This window comes from Cherax quadricarinatus, chromosome 3 (genome assembly GCF_038502225.1).
Source record: "Cherax quadricarinatus isolate ZL_2023a chromosome 3, ASM3850222v1, whole genome shotgun sequence".
Classification (NCBI taxonomy): Eukaryota; Metazoa; Arthropoda; class Malacostraca; order Decapoda; family Parastacidae; genus Cherax; species Cherax quadricarinatus.
This window is the reverse complement of record NC_091294.1, coordinates 55,427,194-55,450,029: the sequence shown is the minus strand read 5'-3', so window position 1 is coordinate 55,450,029 and position 22,836 is coordinate 55,427,194. Positions and strand designations below refer to the sequence as shown.

At 39.8% G+C, this 22,836-nt stretch overlaps 1 protein-coding gene across 1 annotated transcript in view; it reads right to left on the bottom strand.

Moving 5' to 3' along the window:
* The window catches only part of LOC128705920 (histone lysine N-methyltransferase trithorax), a 382,322-nt gene that overhangs the window by 156,356 nt on the left and 203,130 nt on the right, over window positions 1-22,836 (bottom strand). The window contains exon 8 of the mRNA XM_053801012.2: window positions 21,507-21,683. Within this exon, the coding sequence (XP_053656987.2) occupies window positions 21,507-21,683 (177 nt within the window). The remainder of the gene's footprint in view (window positions 1-21,506; window positions 21,684-22,836) is intronic.

Sequence of the window (22,836 nt, the reverse complement as noted above, 5' to 3'; positions counted from 1 at the left end):
ACACACACACACACGCACACGCAAGCACACACACACTCACCCACACACACTCACTCACACTCACTCACACTCACTCACTCACACACATTCACACCCCCCCACACACACGCGCACACACACTGATAACTCTCTCCACTCATTTGCAAGTCCCAAATGAGTGGATAGAGTTATCAGAGCTTATTTGTTGGATAGCATTGAGGACTGGGTTGGGAAAATGTTTCATTAGTGGGATGAATTGTAAAGGACCTGCCAAGCATGGGCCAACAGGCTTGCTGCAGTGATCCTCCTTTCTTATGTTCTTATGCTCATCAACCACTATCACAACTGCTTCCACTCTACCACCACCATCTTTGTATTTTTCTACAAACTTTTTCATAAATTATGTGTTTCTCACATTCTTTACCAAAGGGCTGGCACTAGAAGCTTTCTTTGGAGCCATGGTAGCTTATTTAGCACTTGCAAGCACTAAAATCAATGGAATATTATGAAATATTTCGTAGGAGCATGTGAGGGGACCGTCACTCACTGGTAAACAATGGCACACTGGCTGGGAAGGCAGGCCCAGGCGGCTCAGAGCACAAGTACCCGTCCCGGACGAAGGATGATTAGCGAGTTAACAGACCAATTGCGAGCCAATGTTTAGATGAAATAATAGGACTATTTCCGAAATGGACGACTTTCAGGCCGGACGATTACTGAGGGACCACTGTACGTCAAAAACCCTAGGTCGTAAGCCGTACTAGTACGGCCGAAACCCTCAAAGGGTTAAGGAAGGAGAAAGGCATCAGACCAAGCAGCACAAGCTAGTCAGGTCCAACTCACACCCACTCATGTATTTATCTAACCTATTTTTAAAAATACACAACATTTTAGCCTCTATAACTGTACTCGGGAGTTTATTCCACTCATCCACAACTCTATTACCAAAACAAGTGCTTTCCCATATCCTTCCAGAATCTGAATTTTTCCAACTTGAAACCACTGCTGCAAGTCCTGTCTTGGCTGGAAATTTTCAGCACGCTATATACATCCACTTTATTTATTCCTGTTTTCCATTTATACACCTCGATCATATTCCCCCTAATTCTACGCCTTTCGAGAGAGTACAGATTTCAGCCCCTCGATCTATCCTCATAGGGAAGATTTCTGTAAAGGACCCCAATGGAAATAAGTCACTCTGTCTGACTTTTTTGGGTTATCCTAGGTTCTCTACACATATGCTGCTATGTATGATAATTCTATGTAACTGTATTGTGTATACCTGAATAAATTTACTTACTTACTTACTGATACATGGGATCAACTTTGTCATCCTCCTCTGTACGTTTTCCAGTGCATTTATATCCATTCTGTATTACGGAGAACCAAAACTGTGCAGCATAATCTAAATGAGGCCTAACCAAGGATACATAGAGTTGAAGAACAACCTGAGGACTTCTATTATTTATACTTCTAGATATGAAGCCAAGGATTCTGTTAGCTTTACTGAAAACACTAATGCACTTTTGTCTTGGTTTTAGATTACTGCTAACCAGAACTCCTAAATCCACATTATTTAGTTTATATGTGGCATGGTTATTTTCCTGTCCAACATTTAGAACTATGCATTTGTCTATATTAAACTGCATCTGCCACTTCTCCAACCACTGCATCAGTGTATTCAAATCATCCTGGAGTGCTCTAGTGTCCTCATTAGAATGAACTGGTCGGAATATTTTGGTGTCATCAGCAAATATGCTTATGTCGCTATTTATTCCTTCATCTATGTCATTTATGTAGACTGTGAACAACAATGGGCCCAACACTGACCCCTGCGGAACACCGCTTGTGACATCCCCCCATTCTGATTACTCCCCATTTATGCAAACTCTCTGCTGCCTATTTGTCAGCCATGTCTCGACACAGGAAAAAATTTCTCCTCCTATTCCGTGTGCCTTAAGTTTCCTCAATAGCCTCTGATGTGGAACTTTATCGAAAGCCTTACTGAAGTCCATATACACAATATCATATTCATTACCATGGTCTACCTCCTCAAACACCTTAGCGAAAAAAATTAGTAAATTCGTAAGACAGGAACACCCCTTTGTAAAACCGTGTTGAGATTCATTAACCAATTTATGCCTATCAAGATGGCTACGAACTGCTTCGACAATTATCGATTCCATAAAATTTCCCACTATGGAGGTAAGGCTGTAAGGTCTGTAGTTCAAAGCTGAGGACCTGTCACCTGCCTTGTAAATAGGTATTACATCTGCTATTTTCCACTTGTCAGGCACTATGCCAGTTTGTAGTGATATGTTGAAAAGATTAGCCAAAAGTATGCTAAGTTCCTCTTTACATTCTTTTAACACCCTTGCAAACAGTTCATCAGGGCCTGGGGATTTGTTAGTTTTAATTTCTCTATTTGTCTGAGGACCATGTCACTTGTTGCAGCAAATGTGCATAGTTTATTATCGTCCTGTTCTACATAATCCATTATTTCAGGAATTTCGCTAGTGTTTTCCTGGGTAAAAACTGAGAGGAAGTAAGTATTGAAAATTTCACACATATCCTTATCCCTGTCAGTGATCTGACCTGAGTTACTCTTAAGTGGGTCTATCTTGTCCCTAATCTTACTTGTGTGTACCTGAAAGAATCCTTTTGGGTTAGTCTTCGAATCCCTTGTGACTTTAGCCTCAATCCCTTTTTGCTGTTCTTATTCCTTTTTTTATTTCTCTCTAATTGAATATATTGATTTCTTAACCCTTTGACTGTCGCGGCCGTACATATATGTCTTACGAGGTACAGTGTTTGACGTATATATACTCATAAATTCTAGCGGCTTCAAATCAAGCAGGAGAAAGCTGGTAGGCCCACATGTGAGAGAATGGGTCTGTGTGGTCAGTGTGCACCATATAAAAAAAATCCTGGAGCGTGCAGTGCATAATGAGAAAAAAAAACTCCGACTGTTTTTTTAATTAAAATGCCGACTTTGTGGTCTATTTTCGTATAGTATTTATGGTTGCATTCTCGTTTTCTTGGTCTCATTTGATAAAATGGAAAACATATTATAGAAATAGAGGTGATTTTGATTGATTTTACTATAAAAAGAACCTAGAAATGGAGCTCAAAATAGGGGAAATGTTTGATTTTTGCCAATGTTCAAAAGTAAACAAATGATGCCATTGTCCAATAAATGTCCAACTAGCCATTCTAATATGCAGTCATGAATGGGTTGATGTTATTTATACAATTATTACAATATTGCAGTAGTCTGCATAATAGTAAGTCTTCTAGTTTTTGTTTGAATAAAAATTCAAAATAGAAAGCAAGAGTAATATCAGAGGGGCCTGGAGACATGACTGATGAACAAAGAAAATGTTATTTTAGAGCCAGGAATGTCTGCATTGTTCATTCTGGACCTTATTTTCAAATTGTCATATTTTTTTAGTTCTCGTGAAATTGGCCAAATTGCAAATTTCTGACCACATTATTAGGTAGTTGAAATCGGTAAATGGGCAGTTTCTTGTACTCAATCGATAGAAAAAATGGAGTTCTAAAGAAATAGCTATGAGTTTGGGCGACTGGAATAACGGAATTAGCCAAAAATAGGGCTCAAAGTGGGCGAAATAGCCGATTTGTAAACAGCGCTGACGTCGCTAACTTCGCGAGAGCATAATTCCATCAGTTTTCCATCAAATTTCGTTTTTTTGGTGTCATTACAATCAGGAAAAGATTCTCTATCATTTCATAAGAAAAAAAAAATTTTTTTTTTTTAATTTTGCGACACCAGGAGACACCTCAGGATTGGGGGTTGTGACAGTCAAAGGGTTAACTGCCCATCCCCTCTTTTGATACGCCTATATATGCCTCTCTTTTGACCAATGAGATGTTTTAATCTATTGTTCATCCATATGAGATCATTTTTGTTATATCTAATTTCTCTACTCGGAACAAAAATTGTCTGGGCAGCTAGAACTATGCTCTGAAAAACGTCATATTGGCAACCAAGATCACCTCCCCGACCCATAGTCAGGTCATCCAAATTTGGCCCACCCAGGCAATTTCTCAGTCCCATGAAATTGGCCAAGCGAAAGTCTGCGACAGAGATTTGATTGCAGTTATCTCGATAATTCCACGATACGTATATTGAAACTAAGTGATTTGTGATCACTTTACCCAAGCTCCTCATTAACCTCAAGATTATTAGTGATTCTTTGTTGGCAAGAACCAAGTCAAGCAGATTGCTTCCTCTAGTTGGTTCTGTCACAAACTGTTCTAAAAAGCAATCCTGAATCACGTCAAGAAAGTCACTAGATTCAAGATTTCTTGTCGTATTGTTCCAGTCAATTTGTATAAAGTTAAAATCTCCCATTAACACATTTTCATATCAAAATGCCTTACGAAATTCGTCCTATAACAGCTTAACCCTTTCAGGGTTTCAGCCGTATTAGTACGGCTTACGCCCCAGGATTTTTGATGTACTATACACCTAAATTCTAGCGCCCTCAAATCTAGTGAAAGCTAGTAGGCCTACATATGAAAGAATAGGTCTATGTGGTCAGCGTACGTAGAATAAAAAAAATCCTGGAGCACACAGTGCATAATGAGAAAAAAAAAACTTTGACCGTGTTTTTGGATTAAAACAGCGACTTTGCACTGTATTTTCATATGGTATTTATTGTTGCATTCTAGTTTTCCTGGTTTCATTTTATAGAATGGAAGACATATTACAGAAATTGTCAACTGGTGAGTCTAATATTCTTTCACAAGTGCGCTGAAAGAAAGGGAGGCGGTAATTTCATGCACTGGCCAGGGAGGTATACCATCTTTTAGGAGTGGAGAAGAGCAGAATGTAAGTGTGGGGGAGGTACGAGAGGCATTACGTAGAATGAAAGGGGGTAAAGCAGCTGGAACTGATGGGATCATGACAGAAATGTTAAAAGCAGGGGGGGATATAGTGTTGGAGCGGCTGGTACTTTTGTTTAATAAATGTATGAAAGAAGGGAAGGTACCTAGGGATTGGCGGAGAGCATGTAAAGTCCCTTTATATAAAGGGAAGGGGGACAAAAGAGATTGTAAAAATTTAAGAGGAATAAGTTTACTGAGTATACCAGGAAAAGTATACGGTAGGGTTATAATTGAAAGAATTAGAGGAAAGACAGAATGTAGGAATGCGGATGAGGAAGGCGGTTTCAGAGTGGGTAGGGGATGTGTAGATCAAGTGTTTACATTGAAGCATATATGTGAACAGTATTTAGATAAAGGTAGGGAAGTTTTTACTGCATTTATGGATTTAGAAAAGGCATATGATAGAGTGGATAGAGGAGCAATGTGGCAGATGTTGCAAGTATATAGAATAGGTGGTACGTTACTAAATGCTGTAAAGAGTTTTTATGAGGATAGTGAGGCTCAGGTTAGGGTGTGTAGAAGAGGGAGACTACTTCCCGGTAAAAGTAGGTCTTAGACAGGGATATGTAATGTCACCATGGTTCTTTAATATATTTATAGATGGGGTTGTAAAAGAAGTAAATGCTAGGGTGGTCGGGGGAGGGGTGAGATTAAATTATGGGGAATCAAATACAAAATGGGAATTGACACAGTTACTTTTTGCTGATGATACTGTGCTTATGGGAGATTCTAAAGAAAAATTGCAAAGGTTAGTGGATGAGTGTGAGAGTGTGTGTAAAAGTAGAAAGTTGAAAGTGAACATAGAAAAGAGTAAGGTGATGAGGGTAGCAAATGATTTAGATAAAGAAAAATTGGATATCAAATTGGGGAGGAGGAGTATGGAAGAAGTAAATGTTTTCAGGTACTTGGGAGTTGACATGTCAGTGGATGGATTTATGAAGGATGAGGTTAATCATAGAATTGATGAAGGAAAAAAGGTGAGTGGTGCGTTGAGGTATATGTGGAGTCAAAAAACGTTATCTATGGAGGCAAAGTAGGGAATGAATGAAAGTATAGTAGAACCAACACTCTTATACGGGTGTGAAGCTTGGGTTGTAAATGCAGCAGCGAGGAGGCGGTTGGAGGCAGTGGAGATGTTCTGTGTACGGGCAATGTATGGTGCAAATATTATGCAGAAAATTCGGAGTGTGGAAATTAGAAGGTGTGGAGTTAATAAAAGTATTAGTCAGAGGGCTGAAGAGGGGTTGTTGAGGTTGTTTGGTCATTTAGAGAGAATGGATCAAAGTAGAATGACATGGAAAGCATATAAATCTATAGGGGAAGAAAGGCGGGGTAGGGGTCATCCTCGAAAAGGTTGGAAGGAAGGGGTAAGGGAGGTTTTGTGGGCGAGGGGCTTGGACTTCCAGCAGGCGTGCATGAGCGTGTTCGATAGGAGTGAATGGAGACGAATGGTATTTGGGACTTGACGATCTGTTGGAGTGTGAGCAGGGTAATATTTAGTGAAGGGATTCAGGGAAACCAGTTATTTTTATATAGCCGGACTTGAGTCCTGGAAATGGGAAGTACAATGCCTGCACTTTAAAGGAGGGGTTTTGGGATATTGGCAGTTTGGAGGGATATGTTGTGTATCTTTATATGTATATGCTTCTAAACTGTTGTGTTCTGAGCACCTCTGCAAAAACAGTGATTATGTGTGAGTGAGGTGAAAGTGTTGAATGATGAGGAAAGTATTTTCTTTTTGGGGATTTTTTTTCTTTTTGGGTCACCCTGCCTCGGTGGGAGGTGGCTGACTTATTAAAAAAAAAAAAAGTGCGCTGATATTATTTATACCATCTCTACACTAATGCAGTAGTCTGCATAACAGTAAATCTTCTATTTTTCGTAAGAATAAAAATTCAAAGTGGAAAGCCAAAGAAATATAAGAGGGGCCTGGGGATATGACTAAAGAACAGAGAACTTGTTATTTTAGTGCCAGGAATGTCTTTCTTGTTTATTCTGGACCCTATTCGGAAATTGGCATCTTCTGAAATGTGTGAAATTGGCAAAATTGCTAAATTGTGACCACTTTATTGGATAGTTGAAATTGGTAAATGGGTGGTTTCTTGTACTCATTCGATAGAAAAAATGGAGATCTAGCGAAATAGTTACGATTTTTGTCGACTAGTACACTGGAATTGGCTGAAAATACGGCTCAAAGTGGGCAAAATCGCCGATGCGTAAACATCGTCGAGACCACTACCTTCACGAGAGCATAATTCCGTAAGTTTTCCATCAAATTTCATGCTTTTGGTGTCATTATGATCGGGAAAAGATTCTATATCTTTTAATAAGAAAAAATTATTTTCTTTTTAAATTTGGTGACCCTGAGAACAAGTCTCAGAGAGGGCCTGGGGACCCTGAAAGGGTTAATACACTCCTTATCAAGGTTTGGGGACCTATAAATCACACCGAAAATTAATTTGTCATGACCCTCGAGAAACTGTAGCCAAACAGATTCTGCGCCCAATGTTTCTAATCTTGTATCATGTCTAACACAACAATTTAAATTATCTCTAACATACATCGCCACTCCACCACCCTTCCTGTTGACCCTATCAGTGTGGAATAGTTTATAACCCTGTTTCTTGCATTCAGAAGGCATTTCTCTATCTTTCAGGTTGAACCAGGTCTCCATTATAGCAATATCTATATTATTTGCACTTGCAAGTAATCTTAACTCATCTATCTTATTTCTTAGACTCCTACTATTTGCATAGTAAACCTTAAGGGAGCTAGCCACTCGCTGCCCTCTACTATCTCTCTTTGTTTGTTGATCAATTGATTTGCCTTTACTAGCAACTTAATTCTGAATATTGTCTTTTAAACATATCACGGTAATATCTGCGGTTTTCAACCCTAATAATGCAGCCTGATTGTTTCCCACAAACACCCATACCTCTATAATCTATCAGTTTAAAGTCCTAGACAAATTACTGTCAGCATAGTTGCTGAATCCCCTTACATGTGTTGTATAGATTAGCTGAGCATTATAGTATCATCCATGTGTTTATATAGAAGACCCCTTAGGCCGAGTGACTGTGTGACGTCACGGGATGCGCATGTGTACGTTCGTACCTCTGCCTCCTCCTCAGTCGACACTTAGACATCCAGGCTAGTACACGGCAAGGCTGGGCTCCTTCTCCCATCATCACAGTCTGACAATATATCGTTACCATCCAACCAGTGTGTCTACCTTCAACCCTCGATATCTCCATTTAAGAACCCCTACGATATTATCAATTACCCCCTCAATCGAAATGGCTAATGTAACCACTCCAGCCACAGAGAGATGAACTCCATCCCTTGCATACATATCACATTTGCCATAGAATTTGTCCCAGTTATCAATGAATGGGATTGCAAGTTCCTTGCAGTACCTGTCTAGCCAGCAATTTATACCAATTGCCCTAGACATCCATTCATTGCCCACTCCCTTTCTAGGCAAGATGCTACATATGACTGGGATCCCTCCCTTAGACCTGCCTACTACTATGACTGACCTGTACTTATCCAGTAGCTCCTATCTCCTACCCTTCCCAATGTCATTATCCCCAGCACTAAAACAGATAATGGGCTTGTTCCCATTACCTGATATATTATTATCCAACCTGCTGACTACATCACCAACACCAGCTCCTGGGAGGCACACCCTCTGTCTGACCTTTCTATCTCTGTTACAAAAAGCATGGTCCATATATCTTACCTGAGAATCTCCTACAAAAGGGGGCCTTTAATTATGTATAGGAAGAGATTTGGTAATAAGTAATACATATTTCAAGAAAAAGAGGATAAATAAGTATAAGACATGATATAGCACATAATGAAAGTAGCTTGTTAGATTATGTATTGGTGGATAAAAAGTTGATGGGAAGACTTCAGGATGTGCACGCTTATAAAGGGGCAACATATATTGCATCATTATTTAGTTGTTGCTACAGTTAGAGTAAGAGGTAGATGGAGCAAAAGGAAAACAGCAGTAGCAAGAGAGAGATGAAAGTTTATGAACCAAGGGAGGAGGAAGTTAGATGAGATAAGCAACTATTGGGAGAAAGGTGAGCTAATGAGAGTATAGGCAGTATAAGGGGGGAGGGGTTGAAGAGCAGTGGGATAATTTTAAAAGGCAGTGTTAGAATGGTTATAGGAGGGCAGGTGCAGGAGAAATGAGGAGTAATTAGTGGAATGATGAAGTAAAGGATGTGATAGAGAGAAAAAGGTCATGTATGAGATTTTTACAGAGCAGAAGTGGTATAAGAAGGGCAAAGTATATAAAGAGCAAAAGAGGTGAAAAGTGATGAGGGAGTGCAAAAGGAAAGCAAATGAGAGTGGGTGAGCTGCTGTCAACAAATTTTGCTGAGAATAAGAAAAAAGTATGGAGACAATGAGGTTAAGAAAACCTAGGGAATGAATGGATTTGACAGTTAAAAACAGAATAGGGGAGTTAGTAAATGGGGAGCTGTAGATATTGAGAAGATGGTGGGAATACTCTAAGAAACACAGACTGATAACACAGGAGATGAGGACCAGGCAGAAATATGATCATGACATGCAAAATATTCAGAAAATTTATAAAGTAGACAGGAATAGCCTATTTGATATGTCAGGAGAGCGAACCATGGTACATAAATGGTAACTAACGACTCAGACAAACCTGCATAACAGTAAATCTTCTATTTTTTTGTGTGAATAAAAATTCAAAATAGAAAGCAAGAGTAGTATAAGAAGGGCCTGGAGACGTGACTAATGAAGAGAGAAAATGTTATTTTAGTGACAGGAATGTCTGCCTTGTTTATTCTGGACAATATTTTGAAATTAGCATCTCTTTTAATTTGAATGAAATTGGCCAAACTGTCAATTTCTGATAACTTTATTGGGCAGTTGAAATCGGTAAATGGACGGTTTCCTGTACTCAATCGATAGAACAAATGGAGTTCTAAAGAAAGAGCTGTAAGTTTGGTCAACTGGAACAATGGAATTGGCCAAATATACGGCTCAAAATGGGCAAAATCACCGATGTATATATACAGTGAGCCCAAATTACGATATTAATCTGTTCCAGAGAGATCATCGTTAGACAAAACTATCGTAAGTCGAATTTGTTTTTCCCATGAGAAATAATGGAAATCCAATTAAACAGTTAAAGACACCCAAAAGTATGAAAAAAAAATTTAACACATGAAATATAAATTTTCCAACACACAAAAAGAAGGATACATGCACAATATACATACTGTAATAAATGAAGAATAAATGACACTACCTTTATTGAAGATGTAGTGCTGTGTGATGAGATGGGAGGAGGGGAGATGGAAGTGCATTAATTTTTGGAAAGGGAATCCCCTTCCATAAGGACTTTACGTAGCAAGTCCTTTTCTGGGGTTACTTCCCTTCTTCTTTTAATGCCACTGGGAACAACTTGAGAGTCACTGGACTTCTGTTTCACCAAAAATCTATCCACAGAGCTGTGTACCTAGTGTTCCTTTAAGATTTTCCTAAAGTGGTTCACAACACTGTCATTGTAAACGTCACCAGCAAGGCTTGCAATAGCTGTGTTAGGGTGATTTTTGTCCATAAAGGTTGGCAGTTCAACCCACTTTGCACACATCTCCTTAATCTTTGAAGAAGGCAACTTCTTCAATTTCTCTCTCCCCTCCTCTGAAGCAATTTCCTCAGTTGTGGCCTCTTGCTGTTGCAGATGCTCTTGCAGCTCATCAGTGGTTAGTTCTTCATCATCGTCCTCCTCCAACTCTTCCACATCCTCCCCACTAACCTCCAACCCCATGGACTTCCCCAATGCCACAATAGACTTCAAAGCTGGCATAGGCTCCTGAGGGTTAGCCCCAAACCCTTCAAAATCCCTCTCTTGCACACATTGTGGCCACAATTTCGTCCAAGCGGAGTTTAAGGTCCTCTTAGTCACTCCCTTACCTATAAGGTTTATGCAATTGAGGATACTAAAGTGATCTTTCCAAAACTCTCTTAGGGTCAATTGCGTGTCTGAGGTCACTTCAAAGCACTTTTGAAACATTGCTTTGGTGTACAGTTTTTTGAAATTTGAAATGACCTGCTGGTCCATGGGCTGGAAGAGAGGAGTGGTATTAAGAGGGAAAAACTTTACTTTAATAAAACTCAAGTCCCCCGAAATTTGCTCTGGCAAGTCTGAAGGATGAGCAGGAACATTGTCTAATACCAGGAGGCACTTAAGCTCCAATTTATTTTCCAGGAGGTAATTTTTAACAGTGGGGCCAAACACATGGTAAAACCAGTCATAGAAAATTTCCCTAGTGACCCATGCCTTACTGTTTGCCCTCCACATCACATACAAATTAGTCTTAACGACATTGTTTTTCCTGAACACTCTGGGAGCTTGAGAGTGAAACACGAGTAGAGACTTCACTCTGCAATCCCCACTAGCATTACAACACAACATTAAAGTAACCCTGTCCTTCAGGGGCTTGTGTCCTGGGAGTGCTTTTTCCTCCTGTGTAATGTAGGTCCTGTTTGGCATTTTCTTCCAAAACAGGCCTGTTTTGTCACAATTAAACACTTGTTGGGGTTGGAATCCTTCAGTCTTTGTGTAACTCTGGATTTCCTGCACGTATTTTTCAGCCGCTTTTTTGTCTGAACTGGCAGCTTCACTATGCCTTACCACACTGTGTATGCCACTACAATCCTTAAATCTCTCAAACCAACTTTTGCTGGCCTTAACCCTTTCAGGGTTTCCGACGTACTAGTACGGTGTACACGCCAAGGTTTTTGACGTACTAGTACACAAATTCTAGCGCCTTCAAATCTTGCGGGAAAAGGCTGGAAGGCCTAGATGTGAGAGAATGGGTGTGTATGGTTGGTGTGCGCAGTAGAAAAAAAATCTGGGACCCAGTGGCGCATTGTGGGAACGCCATTTTAGTAGACCTTGTTCACCATGCCTCGCGGTAAGAAGCTCCTCACTCCTCAGTGAACTGGGACACTTTTGTTCCCCAGTGACAGTTCTAATACAGATGGAAGTGCCAGTGAAGATGAGTTTCAAGGTTTTGGTGAGGTTGTGACCAAAACTAATGACCATAATACCGGTAATAGTGAGGAAAACCCAGACGACCCTCAGCCTTCCACTTCTGCTGCCAGGACGTCTTGATCACATTCAGTTGTACAAGAATCAAAGAGGAAACTCCTATTTTCCCAAATCTTGGACTCAAATGTGAGCATTGGTGATGACAGTGATAGTGAATATAAACTACAAGGTCTTCAAAACACTTCCAGTAGTGATACTGAAGTGGAATATTCTCCAGTGAAGCGTCAGTATATACGACGATATATGCGCTCTGGTAGTATGCCATATGCTATTCCAAGGGGAAGGAGTACATCTTCGAGTACATCCCGTGGTTGTACAACAGGAACAGACAGTGAAAATGAAAATGACAGTGTTGCAATTGGGATGGAAAATGTGCATGGTGGTGGTAGTGGTGGTGCCGGCAATGAGGCATCAGCAGTGGGCCATGCTGCCACCCATGCCGTGCCTCAGCTGATCAACAACAAAGCACACCATCCCCCACCCACCCACCACACCAGCCTCCACAACCAGACCCACCTGTCAATGTCCAGTACCCACCAGCAGACTGCACCTGGGATTGGCAGGAAGCTGCCAATTTTGTTCCAAATCCCCACCAGTTTCATGAAAGCCAAAGTGGAATACAGCCATGTTGTACACTGGGCAACAATGCCAGTGAACTGGCATGTTTCGAGTTATTCTTTGACGAACCTCTGATGGAAATTATTGTCAGGGAAAGCAACAGATACAACAAGTACACCATGGCAAACACAATACTTGCACAAAATCACATCTATACAAGTGAAAGGAGACAACTGTGGCTGAGATGTATCTTTTCTTTGCAACAATAATGCTTATCCCACATGTATACATATAAGCACAGTGTGAAATCATACTGGTCAACAGACCGCCTGATTGCAACCCCAGGTTTCAGTGATATAATGGGAGTGAATCGATTTGTGCTACTATTACGTATGCTTCACTTCTCAGACAAAACCAGGCCTGACAGAAATGACAGGTTATGTAAGATTAGGAATGTGTTTGTGTATCTGAAAGAGAAATTCAATATGCATTTTTATCCCTTCAGGAAGCTTGTAATTGACGAGTCTTTGATTCTGTTCAAAGGAAGACTCTCTTTCAAGCAGTACATACCAAGCAAGAGGAAACGCTTTGGTATAAAGTTGTTTGTGGTTTGTGACTGCTACAGTGGTCTTGTACTGGATATTATTTTGTGCACTGGAAGTTATACATTGCAAAATACCAGGAAGTTATTGGGCATCTCTGGTGATGTGGTTAGAACAATGGTAGAACCATACCTTGGTAAGGGGCATATATTATATACTGATAACTGGTACACAAGCCCCTCACTCAGGGATTTTTTGCGAGGGAACATGACAGATGTGTGTGGCACAGTGCGTGCAAATCAGAAACACATGCCCAGGTTTGACACTGGCACTTGTAGAGGTGAGGTGCAGGAGTATGCTGCCAATGACATCATGGCATTTCGGTGGCATGACAAACGAGATGTCACACTGTTGTCATCAGTTCACCCTAACGAAATGACAAAACACTGGCAGGCAGCATAGAGACAGCAATGAACCCATTCTAAAACCTGCATCTGTGATTGATTACACCCTCAATATGCGCTCAGTGGACAAATGTGACATGCAGATTGGGTTTGCTGATTGTGTTCGCAAGAGTTATAAGTGGTACATAAAACTCTTTTTCCATCTTCTGGACATTTCCATGCTCAGTGCTTATAATATGTATAAGATGAGGACCAGAAACAAACCACCATATGGTAAATTCTGTTTGTCTGTCATCAGACAAATAGTATTCAAGTACCAAAGGAACAACACCTGCAATAGAAAACCGCCCACTAAATTATCAACAACTATCTTCTCATCTGAAACATGGTGATCACTTCCTAGTAAAACTGCCTGCTACTGCTTTCAAGAAAATGGCTCAGAAGAGGTGTTACGTCTGTGCACATACAAAAAAACGCCCACAACAACGCAGAGACACTCGTTTTATGTGTGAGGAGTGTAAAACACCACTGTGCATGACACCATGTTTCAAAGACTTCCACAGGCTGCAGAACTTCTAGAAACATTCCGTGTGATTGTATATGTGTATATAAAATATAGAAAAATAGTAATAAGCAAATTTCATATCGTTTGTGTGTAAACAACAATTATAAACAATATAAGGACAACAGTGTTTGTACAGTTATTGTGTAGTAATAAAGAGAAAACACTTACAAAATTGTGCTCATATTGGTCTCACAGACCATAAAAGTTACTTGAAAACAAAAAAAAAAAAAATAGAAAAATAATACCAAAAAACTAAATAAACTAAAACCGGGTGACCGGCAGTCAGTGATGTTACCATATGCCAGTCATTTTCTGTCGACTTCATGCCTCCATATCTCGGTAAGTATTGATGGTAAAAATTCTTTGTTTAGCCTATAAGATTTAAAAAAAAACTATCTTTTCATAAGAATTTTTTTTTTTTTTTTTTGAAATTTTGGCGTCCCTGAGAACAAGTCTGGGAGAGGGCCTGTCGACCCTGAAAGGGTTCAATTCACTCACATCACCATTAGTTGCAGGCATTTTTTTAATTAACCCTTTCAGGGTCCATCCCATAGATCTACGGCTTCACGTTGAGTGTCCAAACCATAGATCTACGCCAAAATTCTAGCGCCGTCAAATTTAGCGCAAAAACGCTCATAGGCCTACATGTGAGAGAACGGGTCTGCGTGGTGGGTGTGCGCCATGAACAAAAAATCTAGGCACCCGCATAGCATTGTGGGAACGCCGGCTCAGTTACCCTTGTTCACCATGCCTCGTCGCAAGTCAGCTCTCACTCCCCGGAAAATTGGGACTCTCCTCTTCCTATCTGATAGTTCTGACACTGATGGAAGTGGAAATGAAGACGAATTCTACGGCATTGATCAGTTAGTGACCGAAAAGAATGACCAGGATATCGATAATAGTGCAGAAAACCCTGACAATCCTCAACCTTCTACCTCTGGTGTGGGCACTCGTGAATCACGGTCGGTTGTTCCTCAACGCAAGAGAAAACTAATATTTTCGCATGGCCAGGCCTCTGACTTCAGTAATGATGATGATAGTGACGTGAATTGTGATTTTATTGCGCTCGACGATCATTCGAGTAGTGATAGTGAGGAATCATATTCACCAGTGAAGCGTCGGTATGTTCACCGCCGCATGCGCTCGGGTAGTGTACCCTATGCTGCGCCCAGGGGACGGAGTACATCCCGTGGCCCTACACCAGTTTTAGGTAGTGATAGTGAGGATGATGTGGCTACACTTGGCATGGATAGACCACAGGCATCAGTGGATGGTGTTAGTGGTGATGGTAGTGGCACCGCCATGCGTGACTCACCAGCCCACGCTGGGACCCACGCTGCTGACTCGTCAGTTCAAGGACAAAGCGGAACGTCAGCCACCAGCCCACCACAACCACAACCACCCGCACAACCAGCCTATGATGTCCAGTATCCACCAGCAAACCGTAAGTGGGATTGGCAGCAAAATCCCAATTTTGTTCCCAAGCCTCACCACTTTGATGACTCTCAAAGTGGAATTCTACCTACTTGTCCCCTTGGAACCATGACCAATGAACTGGAATTCTTTGACCAGCCATTGATGGAAACTATTGTCAGGGAAAGTAATAAGTATTTTGAGTACACCCTGGCAAATACAATCTTATCACCACAGTCAAGACTACACAGGTGGAAAGAGACGACTGTTGCAGAAATGTATTTGCTTTTTGCAACAATAATGCTTATGCCTCATGTCTATAAGCATAATATAAAAGCATACTGGTCCACAGATCGGCTAATTTCTACCCCGGTCTTCAGTGAAATCATACCAGTGAACAGGTTTTTCTTACTCTTACGTATGTTGCACTTCTCTGACAAAACCAGGCCTGACAGAAGTGACAGGTTATACAAGATTAGAAATGTTTTCATGTATCTCAAACAAAAGTTCAGCATATACTTTTATCCATTCAAGAATCTTGTAATTGACGAGTCTTTGATTTTGTTCAAAGGTAGACTGTCATTCAAGCAGTATATACCGAGCAAGAGGAAATGCTTTGGTATAAAACTGTTTGTACTCTGTGATTGTGACAGTGGCCTGGTGTTGGATATTGTTGTATACACGGGTAGTAAAACATTGAAAGATACCAAGATGCTATTGGGTATCTCAGGTGACGTAGTGAGAAACATGATGGCACCTTATCTTGGTAAGGGGCATACATTATATACTGATAACTGGTACACAAGCCCATTACTCAGTGATTTCATGCGAGTGAACAAGACAGATGTGTGTGGCACAGTGCGTTCTAATCGTAAACATATGCCCAGGCTCAACGCAGGTGCTCGTGGTGATGACGTGCAGGTGTTTACTGCCAATGACATCATGGCATTACGGTGGCATGACAAACGAGATGTCACATTGTTGACAACCATTCACCGTAATGAAATGCAAGACAGTGGGAAAGTTGATCAAGTGACTAATGAACGTATTCGAAAACCAGTGACAGTGATTGATTATACACAAAACATGCGCTTGGTTGACAAATGTGACATGCAGATTGGTTTTGTTGACTGTGTTTGTAAGAGTTACAAGTGGTACATGAAACTTTTCTTCCATCTCATGGACATTTCAATGCTCAATGCATATAATATGTACCAAATAAAGACTGGCAACAGACCACCGTATGGTGAATTTTGTTTGTCTGTTGTCAGACAACTCATAATGAAGTACCAGGTAAGAACACCTGCTATACAACACGGTCCTCGAATTCCTCAGGATATACCCAAGCGTTTGAGGAGGGAAGGTGATCATTTCATAATACAACTTCCTTCAACTCAAGAAGAAATTTGCTCAGAAGAGATGCATCGTCTGTGCACAAACAAAACGACGGCAACAAAGACGCAAAGACACTTGGTTTATGTGTGAGGAATGTAAGGTGCCTCTGTGCATGGTGCCTTGTTTCAAGGAGTTCCACAAGCTCCAGCAGTTCTAAAACCATGTAGTGATTGTAAATATGTAAATATATGATAGAACATTAGTATTATACAAGATTTGTGCATGTTTATTGTAATAAACAAAAGTGGTAAACAATAATATGATAATAACTTTAGTGCGGTTATTGTGTTCAATACAGTGAGTTTATATATATATATATACATTATATACAGTATTGGTCTCTCAGGCCCCAAATGTTAGTAGGAATAGAAAAAAATTGGAAAAGAAAAGAAAAAAATGCAAAAACCGCAAAATAATGTAATGCGCGTATGTGGAATTCGTCGATGTTGCCGCCACCACATCATTTTGGACAAACTTCTTGGCACTGTATCTCGGTAAGTACTGATCAGAATTTTTTTTTTTGTCTTATTACCTTCACAAAAATATGCTCTTTAATTCTGTATTTTTTTTTTTTTTTTTTTTTTTTTCAAAAATTTCTTGGACACTGGAGCACCACTTCAGATTTTGGCCTTGGACCCTGAAGGGGTTAAATCGTCACACAACTGCCTTGCCTTTTCACATATGATCGCTTGAGAGATGCTATCTCCTGATATCTGTTTTTCGCTTATCCACACCAATAACAGTCTCTCAACATTGAGTACTTGCGATCTGTGTTTCAAAAAGATACCTGCACCTTTTGCAACAATAGCTTCTTTGATTGCCTTTTTGTTTGCCAAGATAGTAGCGATGGTTGATTGGGGGTTTGTTGTACAACCTGGCTAGCTTGGAGACATACTCCACTCTCACATTCTGTGATTATCTCTTTCTACATTTCAATAGTAATTTTCACCCTTTTTGCCACAGGGTTGACACCAGAAGCTTTCTTTGGGACCATGGTGGCTTATTTAGCAGTTACAAGCACTAAAAACACTGGAATACAAAATGTACCAAATGTATGCATGGGAACGACCGCACTGGCTTGTAAACACTAGCACACTAACTGGAGGCAGGGCAGCTAAGGTGCGCCCAGGCCAGACGGGACGTGTGGAAGCGTTCGGGACGAATGATGCAAGTCGAGTTTTTGTTTGTATGTTGGGAGAATTTTTTTACGCTGAAACACTTCGTAAGTCGATTTTATCATTAGATGAGGCCTTCGTAAGTTGGAGGTTCACTGTATCGCCAAGATTGCTAACTTCGCAAGAGCGTAATTCCATGTCATTACCCTCAGGAAAAGATTATCATTTCATAAGAAAAAATCTTTTTTTTTTTTTCGAATATTCTGCGACACAGACACACTTCAGGATTTGGGGTCACAGCAGTCAAAGGGTTAATTAATTTGAAACAGGGAAAAAATTGATATCATCTGCCTGCATCAATTTTTCTTAACATGTTGGCCGTTTCCCACCGAGGAAGGATGACCCGAAAAGAATAAAAACTTTCACCATTCAACACTTTTACCATCATTCATACATAATCACCATACATAATCACCATCTAAACTGTCGTATCTGAGCTCAATGGCGCTCAGATACGACAGTTTAGATGTCACTCCAAACACAAGTTATTTTCAACTAATTTTCACTAAATGCACTGATACAGTCTCTCCTCACTTAGCGATGTACTCGTTTACTGACGACTCGAACTTACGACAGGCTCTCTGACCAGTATGCGTACCTAAATAATGTACAGTGGTACCTCGGGATACGAACTTGAACAATTATGCAAGTGTATTTTTGTAAGTGCCTTTGTAAGTGTATTTTTGAGAGTCTGAATCGGATTAATCTACTTTACATTATTCCTTATGGGAACAAATTCGTTCGGTACTCAAACAGATCTACACTTGAACAGCATTCTGGAACGAATTAGGTTTGTATCCCGAGGTACCACTGTACGTATATTAAAGCTGATTCCCTCTCTTCTGTTTATTACTATATAGAGTACACTACTGTATAAACATTTAAAAATATGCCAGAAATGTTATAAATGGTCCAAAGATGACATTAAAATAATAACAAAGATGGATGACACAAACCCATTACCATTACAGTATGCTCCTCACTTAGTGACTAATTCATTTACCGACATGGTCTTAGGAACGGAACTCCGTTGTTAAGTGAGGAGAAGCCATAATCATGAATTTTGATTATGTGGATATTTCACAGTTGTTTGGTAGAGACTGATCAAGAACTGTAGATAATGTAGTTACAATTCTGTCAATGTGAATTATAAATATTTTTTCCTACATTTTTACCAGATGCAATAATAAGTTTATGCATGTACAGAGACTTTGGGTTCATTTGGTAGAGAATAGAAAAAGAGCAGTTGATTTCTTAATTTGGATTTCATTATGTCGAATTAGTCATGCTTTTCTCAGTTCCTTACTAAATACATTAACAGTTTGTGTTCATTTATGCAAATGTGAAAACTTCACGATTGTCTGACAGATCTTGGCATAGCACTACAGATAATCATTATTACATCTGGGACATCCACCTTGGTGATAGATTCCTTTTTTTTTGTTGTTGTTGTTTTCTTAACACACTGGCCATCTCACACTGAGGCAGGTGACCCAAAAACAAAACACTTTTGCCATCATTCACACTATTACTGTCTTGCCAGAGGAATGCAGATATGACAGTTCAGATGTCCCTCCAAACAGCAAATATTCCCAACCCAAGTAGAGTGAAGGCATTGTACTTCCCACCTCCAGGACTCGAATCTGGCTAACCGGTTTCCTTGAATCCCTTCACACAAAGACCATCTGTATCCACTCCTATCTAATATGCTCATACATGCCAACTCAATCCCCTTGCACACAAAATCTCCTTTATCCCCTCCCTCCATTCTCTCCTAGGACAATCCCTACCTTGCCTTCCCTCCACTAGAGATTTACACCCTCCAAGTCATCCTAATTTGCTCCATCGTCTCTAAATGACCAAACCACCTCAACAACCCCTTCACACCACCTCCTAATCTCCAAGCTATGAATTCTCTGCATAATATTTATGCCACACATTGCCCACACACACATCTCAACTGTCTCTAGCCTCCTTGCTGCAACATTCATAACCCATGATTCACACCCCACGTAAGTGTTGTTACCACTATATACTCATACATTCCCTTCTGTACCTTCATGGATAATGTTCTTTTTTGTCTCAACCAATACCTTAATGCACCACCAACTTCTTCCCCTTCAACAATTCTATGGTTTACCCCGTTGGTAATATACAGAGAAATTAAAACTGAACAAAAATTTTTCTCTAGTTTTTCAACACATACACTATTTTCTTTTTTAACACCTGAGCATTCACTTCTCTTACAACCCCTATCTATAAATATAGTGAACAACCAAGGTGACATCACACATCGTTGTCTACGGCCTACTTTTACTGGGAAATAATCTCCCTCTCGCCTATATACTCTAACCTGAGCCTCACTATCCTCGTAAAAATTCTTAACTGCTTTCAGTAACCAACCTCCTATTCCATACATTTGCAACATCTGTCACACTGCTCCCATATCCACCCTGTCATACATGAAATAGCCAAACAGCCAAGAATCTGGTAAAATGGAACAAAGTAATTGGCTGAAAACTGGACTTAAGTGGGCAAAATCGCCAATGCATAAATATCGCTGACACAGCTAAGTTCTCGAGAGCGTACTTTCATAATTTTTTTTTTTTTATAAAATTTCGTACTTTTTGTTTCATTATCTTCAGAAGGAGATTCTCTACCATTTCACATGAAAAATAATAATTTTTGTTTTTTTAATTATTGTGTCGTAACGGATTAGGTGGTGATAGAATTGGAGAATGAATACACTCGCTGGATGTCTAGGTAGCGTATATTAAGATATGTGTAGCACCAGAGCCTGACCTCACTCTACACTGTCCTGGGTTCAAGTGACTGCTCAGTGCCTGGAGGGCATGGAGAGCTAGTGACATCATGCTAGGTCAGCAGTGAGTCACTAACAGTCGGTAAATCACTAACGGTGTTGGTGTAGGGATGCGGTGACTAACGGGTACTGGTATAGCTGGACAGGGAAGCTTGTATAACATAGCTGGGGATAACTGCACAAGTATATCACATAGGGAATCAATAACACTACTGACACTTGGACCCTGTGTGGAATTTTCAGACTGGGGGTCTGGATCCTCAAAGGTTAAACATACTAAATGGGGTGATCAGGTGGTCAGTAATGGCAATTGTGGTGGATAGAGAAAGGACTGTCTTGCTATAATTGTAACAATAATGAATAATTCTGCGACCAAAGGACTTGGTCCATTGTTTTCATACAGAAAAGGAATATTACAGCTTAGAAATGAATCTAAGCCTAAAATATGGCTGTCTATGAAAAAAAAGTTTTAAGTTCCAAACACTCTTAGTAACAAGAATTCTCAGGAATGTATTAGGGTCACAAGTGGGGGACCTACTACATACCTTGAATAAACTGTATTCTTATAAAATAGTTATAACAAAGCTATGCAATCTTCAAGAAAAATCCTCATACTTCTTACAGTATAAGAAATTTACCTGCTCTTTTCCAACGGAGCCACAACGGAAGCAAAGAACTTGAGGGTGTAGGGATGATGCAGTGGTGACAGGATAGCCTGTGAGCATCATCTCGTCTGCATCATAACCCTGCCAATAGTCAATGTTAACTAGTGCTCCAGGAACAAACTGTTTACCAGCTGCAATGTCCCCTCGATCCTGAAAATAGTAAGAAATTGTGAAGATTAGCACTTACAGCAACTAATAGATATGAGATTTAAAATTTCAAGAATATTTCACTTTTTTTTTTTTTGTTCGCCCTGAATAAATGAGAGATGGTTGCTAAGGAAAAATAAAAAATAGGTAACCTTGTTATAAAAATTACTATTAACCCTTCTATTAACTCAACCCCAGAAATTCTGAGTGCTGTCAGTGATGCATTTTTTTTTTTTATCTTCTAAAATGGTAGATTATCTTTCTCTGAAGGTATCTGATAAAAACTCATGGAAATACACATGGGAATTTGGCAGTCTAGGCACAATTTACACATCAGCAATTATCCCCAGTTTGAGGTCAATTTTAAGTCTATGCCAATTCTATTGATTAACCCTTTGAGGGTTGCCAGGCCCTCTCAGAGACTTGTTCTCAGGGTTGCCAAAATTTCAAAAAAAAAAAAATAATAATTTTTTCTTATGAAAAGACAGAGCATCTTTTCCTGATCATAATGACACCAAAAGTATGAAAATTTGATGGAAAACTTGTGGAATTATGCTCTCGCGAATTTAGTGGTCTCGATAATGTTTACGCATCGGCGATTTTGCCCACTTTGAGCCCTTTTTTCGGCCAATTCCAATGTACTAGTCAACAAAAATCATAAATATTTCGCTAGAACTCCATTTTTTCTATCGAATGAGTACAAGAAACCATCCATTTACCAATTTCAAATATCTAATAAAGTGGTCAGAACTTACCAATTTTACCAATTTCACACAAATTTCAAAAGATGCCAATTTCCAAATAGGGTCCAGAATAAAAAAGAAAGACATTCCTGGCACTAAAATAACATTTCCTCTGTTCATTAGTCATATCACCAGGCCCCTCTTACATTTCTTTTGCTTTCCACTTTGATTTTTTATTCTCACAAAAATAATAAGATTTACTGTTATGCAGACTACTGCATTAGTGTAGAAATGGTATAAATAATATCGGCACACTTGTGAAAGAATATTAGACTCACCAGTTGACATGTATTGAACGCTTAGCATGATTTGTTTACTTTTGAACTTTGGTAAAAATCGAACATTTCTGCTACTTTGAGCTCAATTTCAAGGTACTTTTCATTGTAAAACCAGTCAAAATCATCTCATTTTCT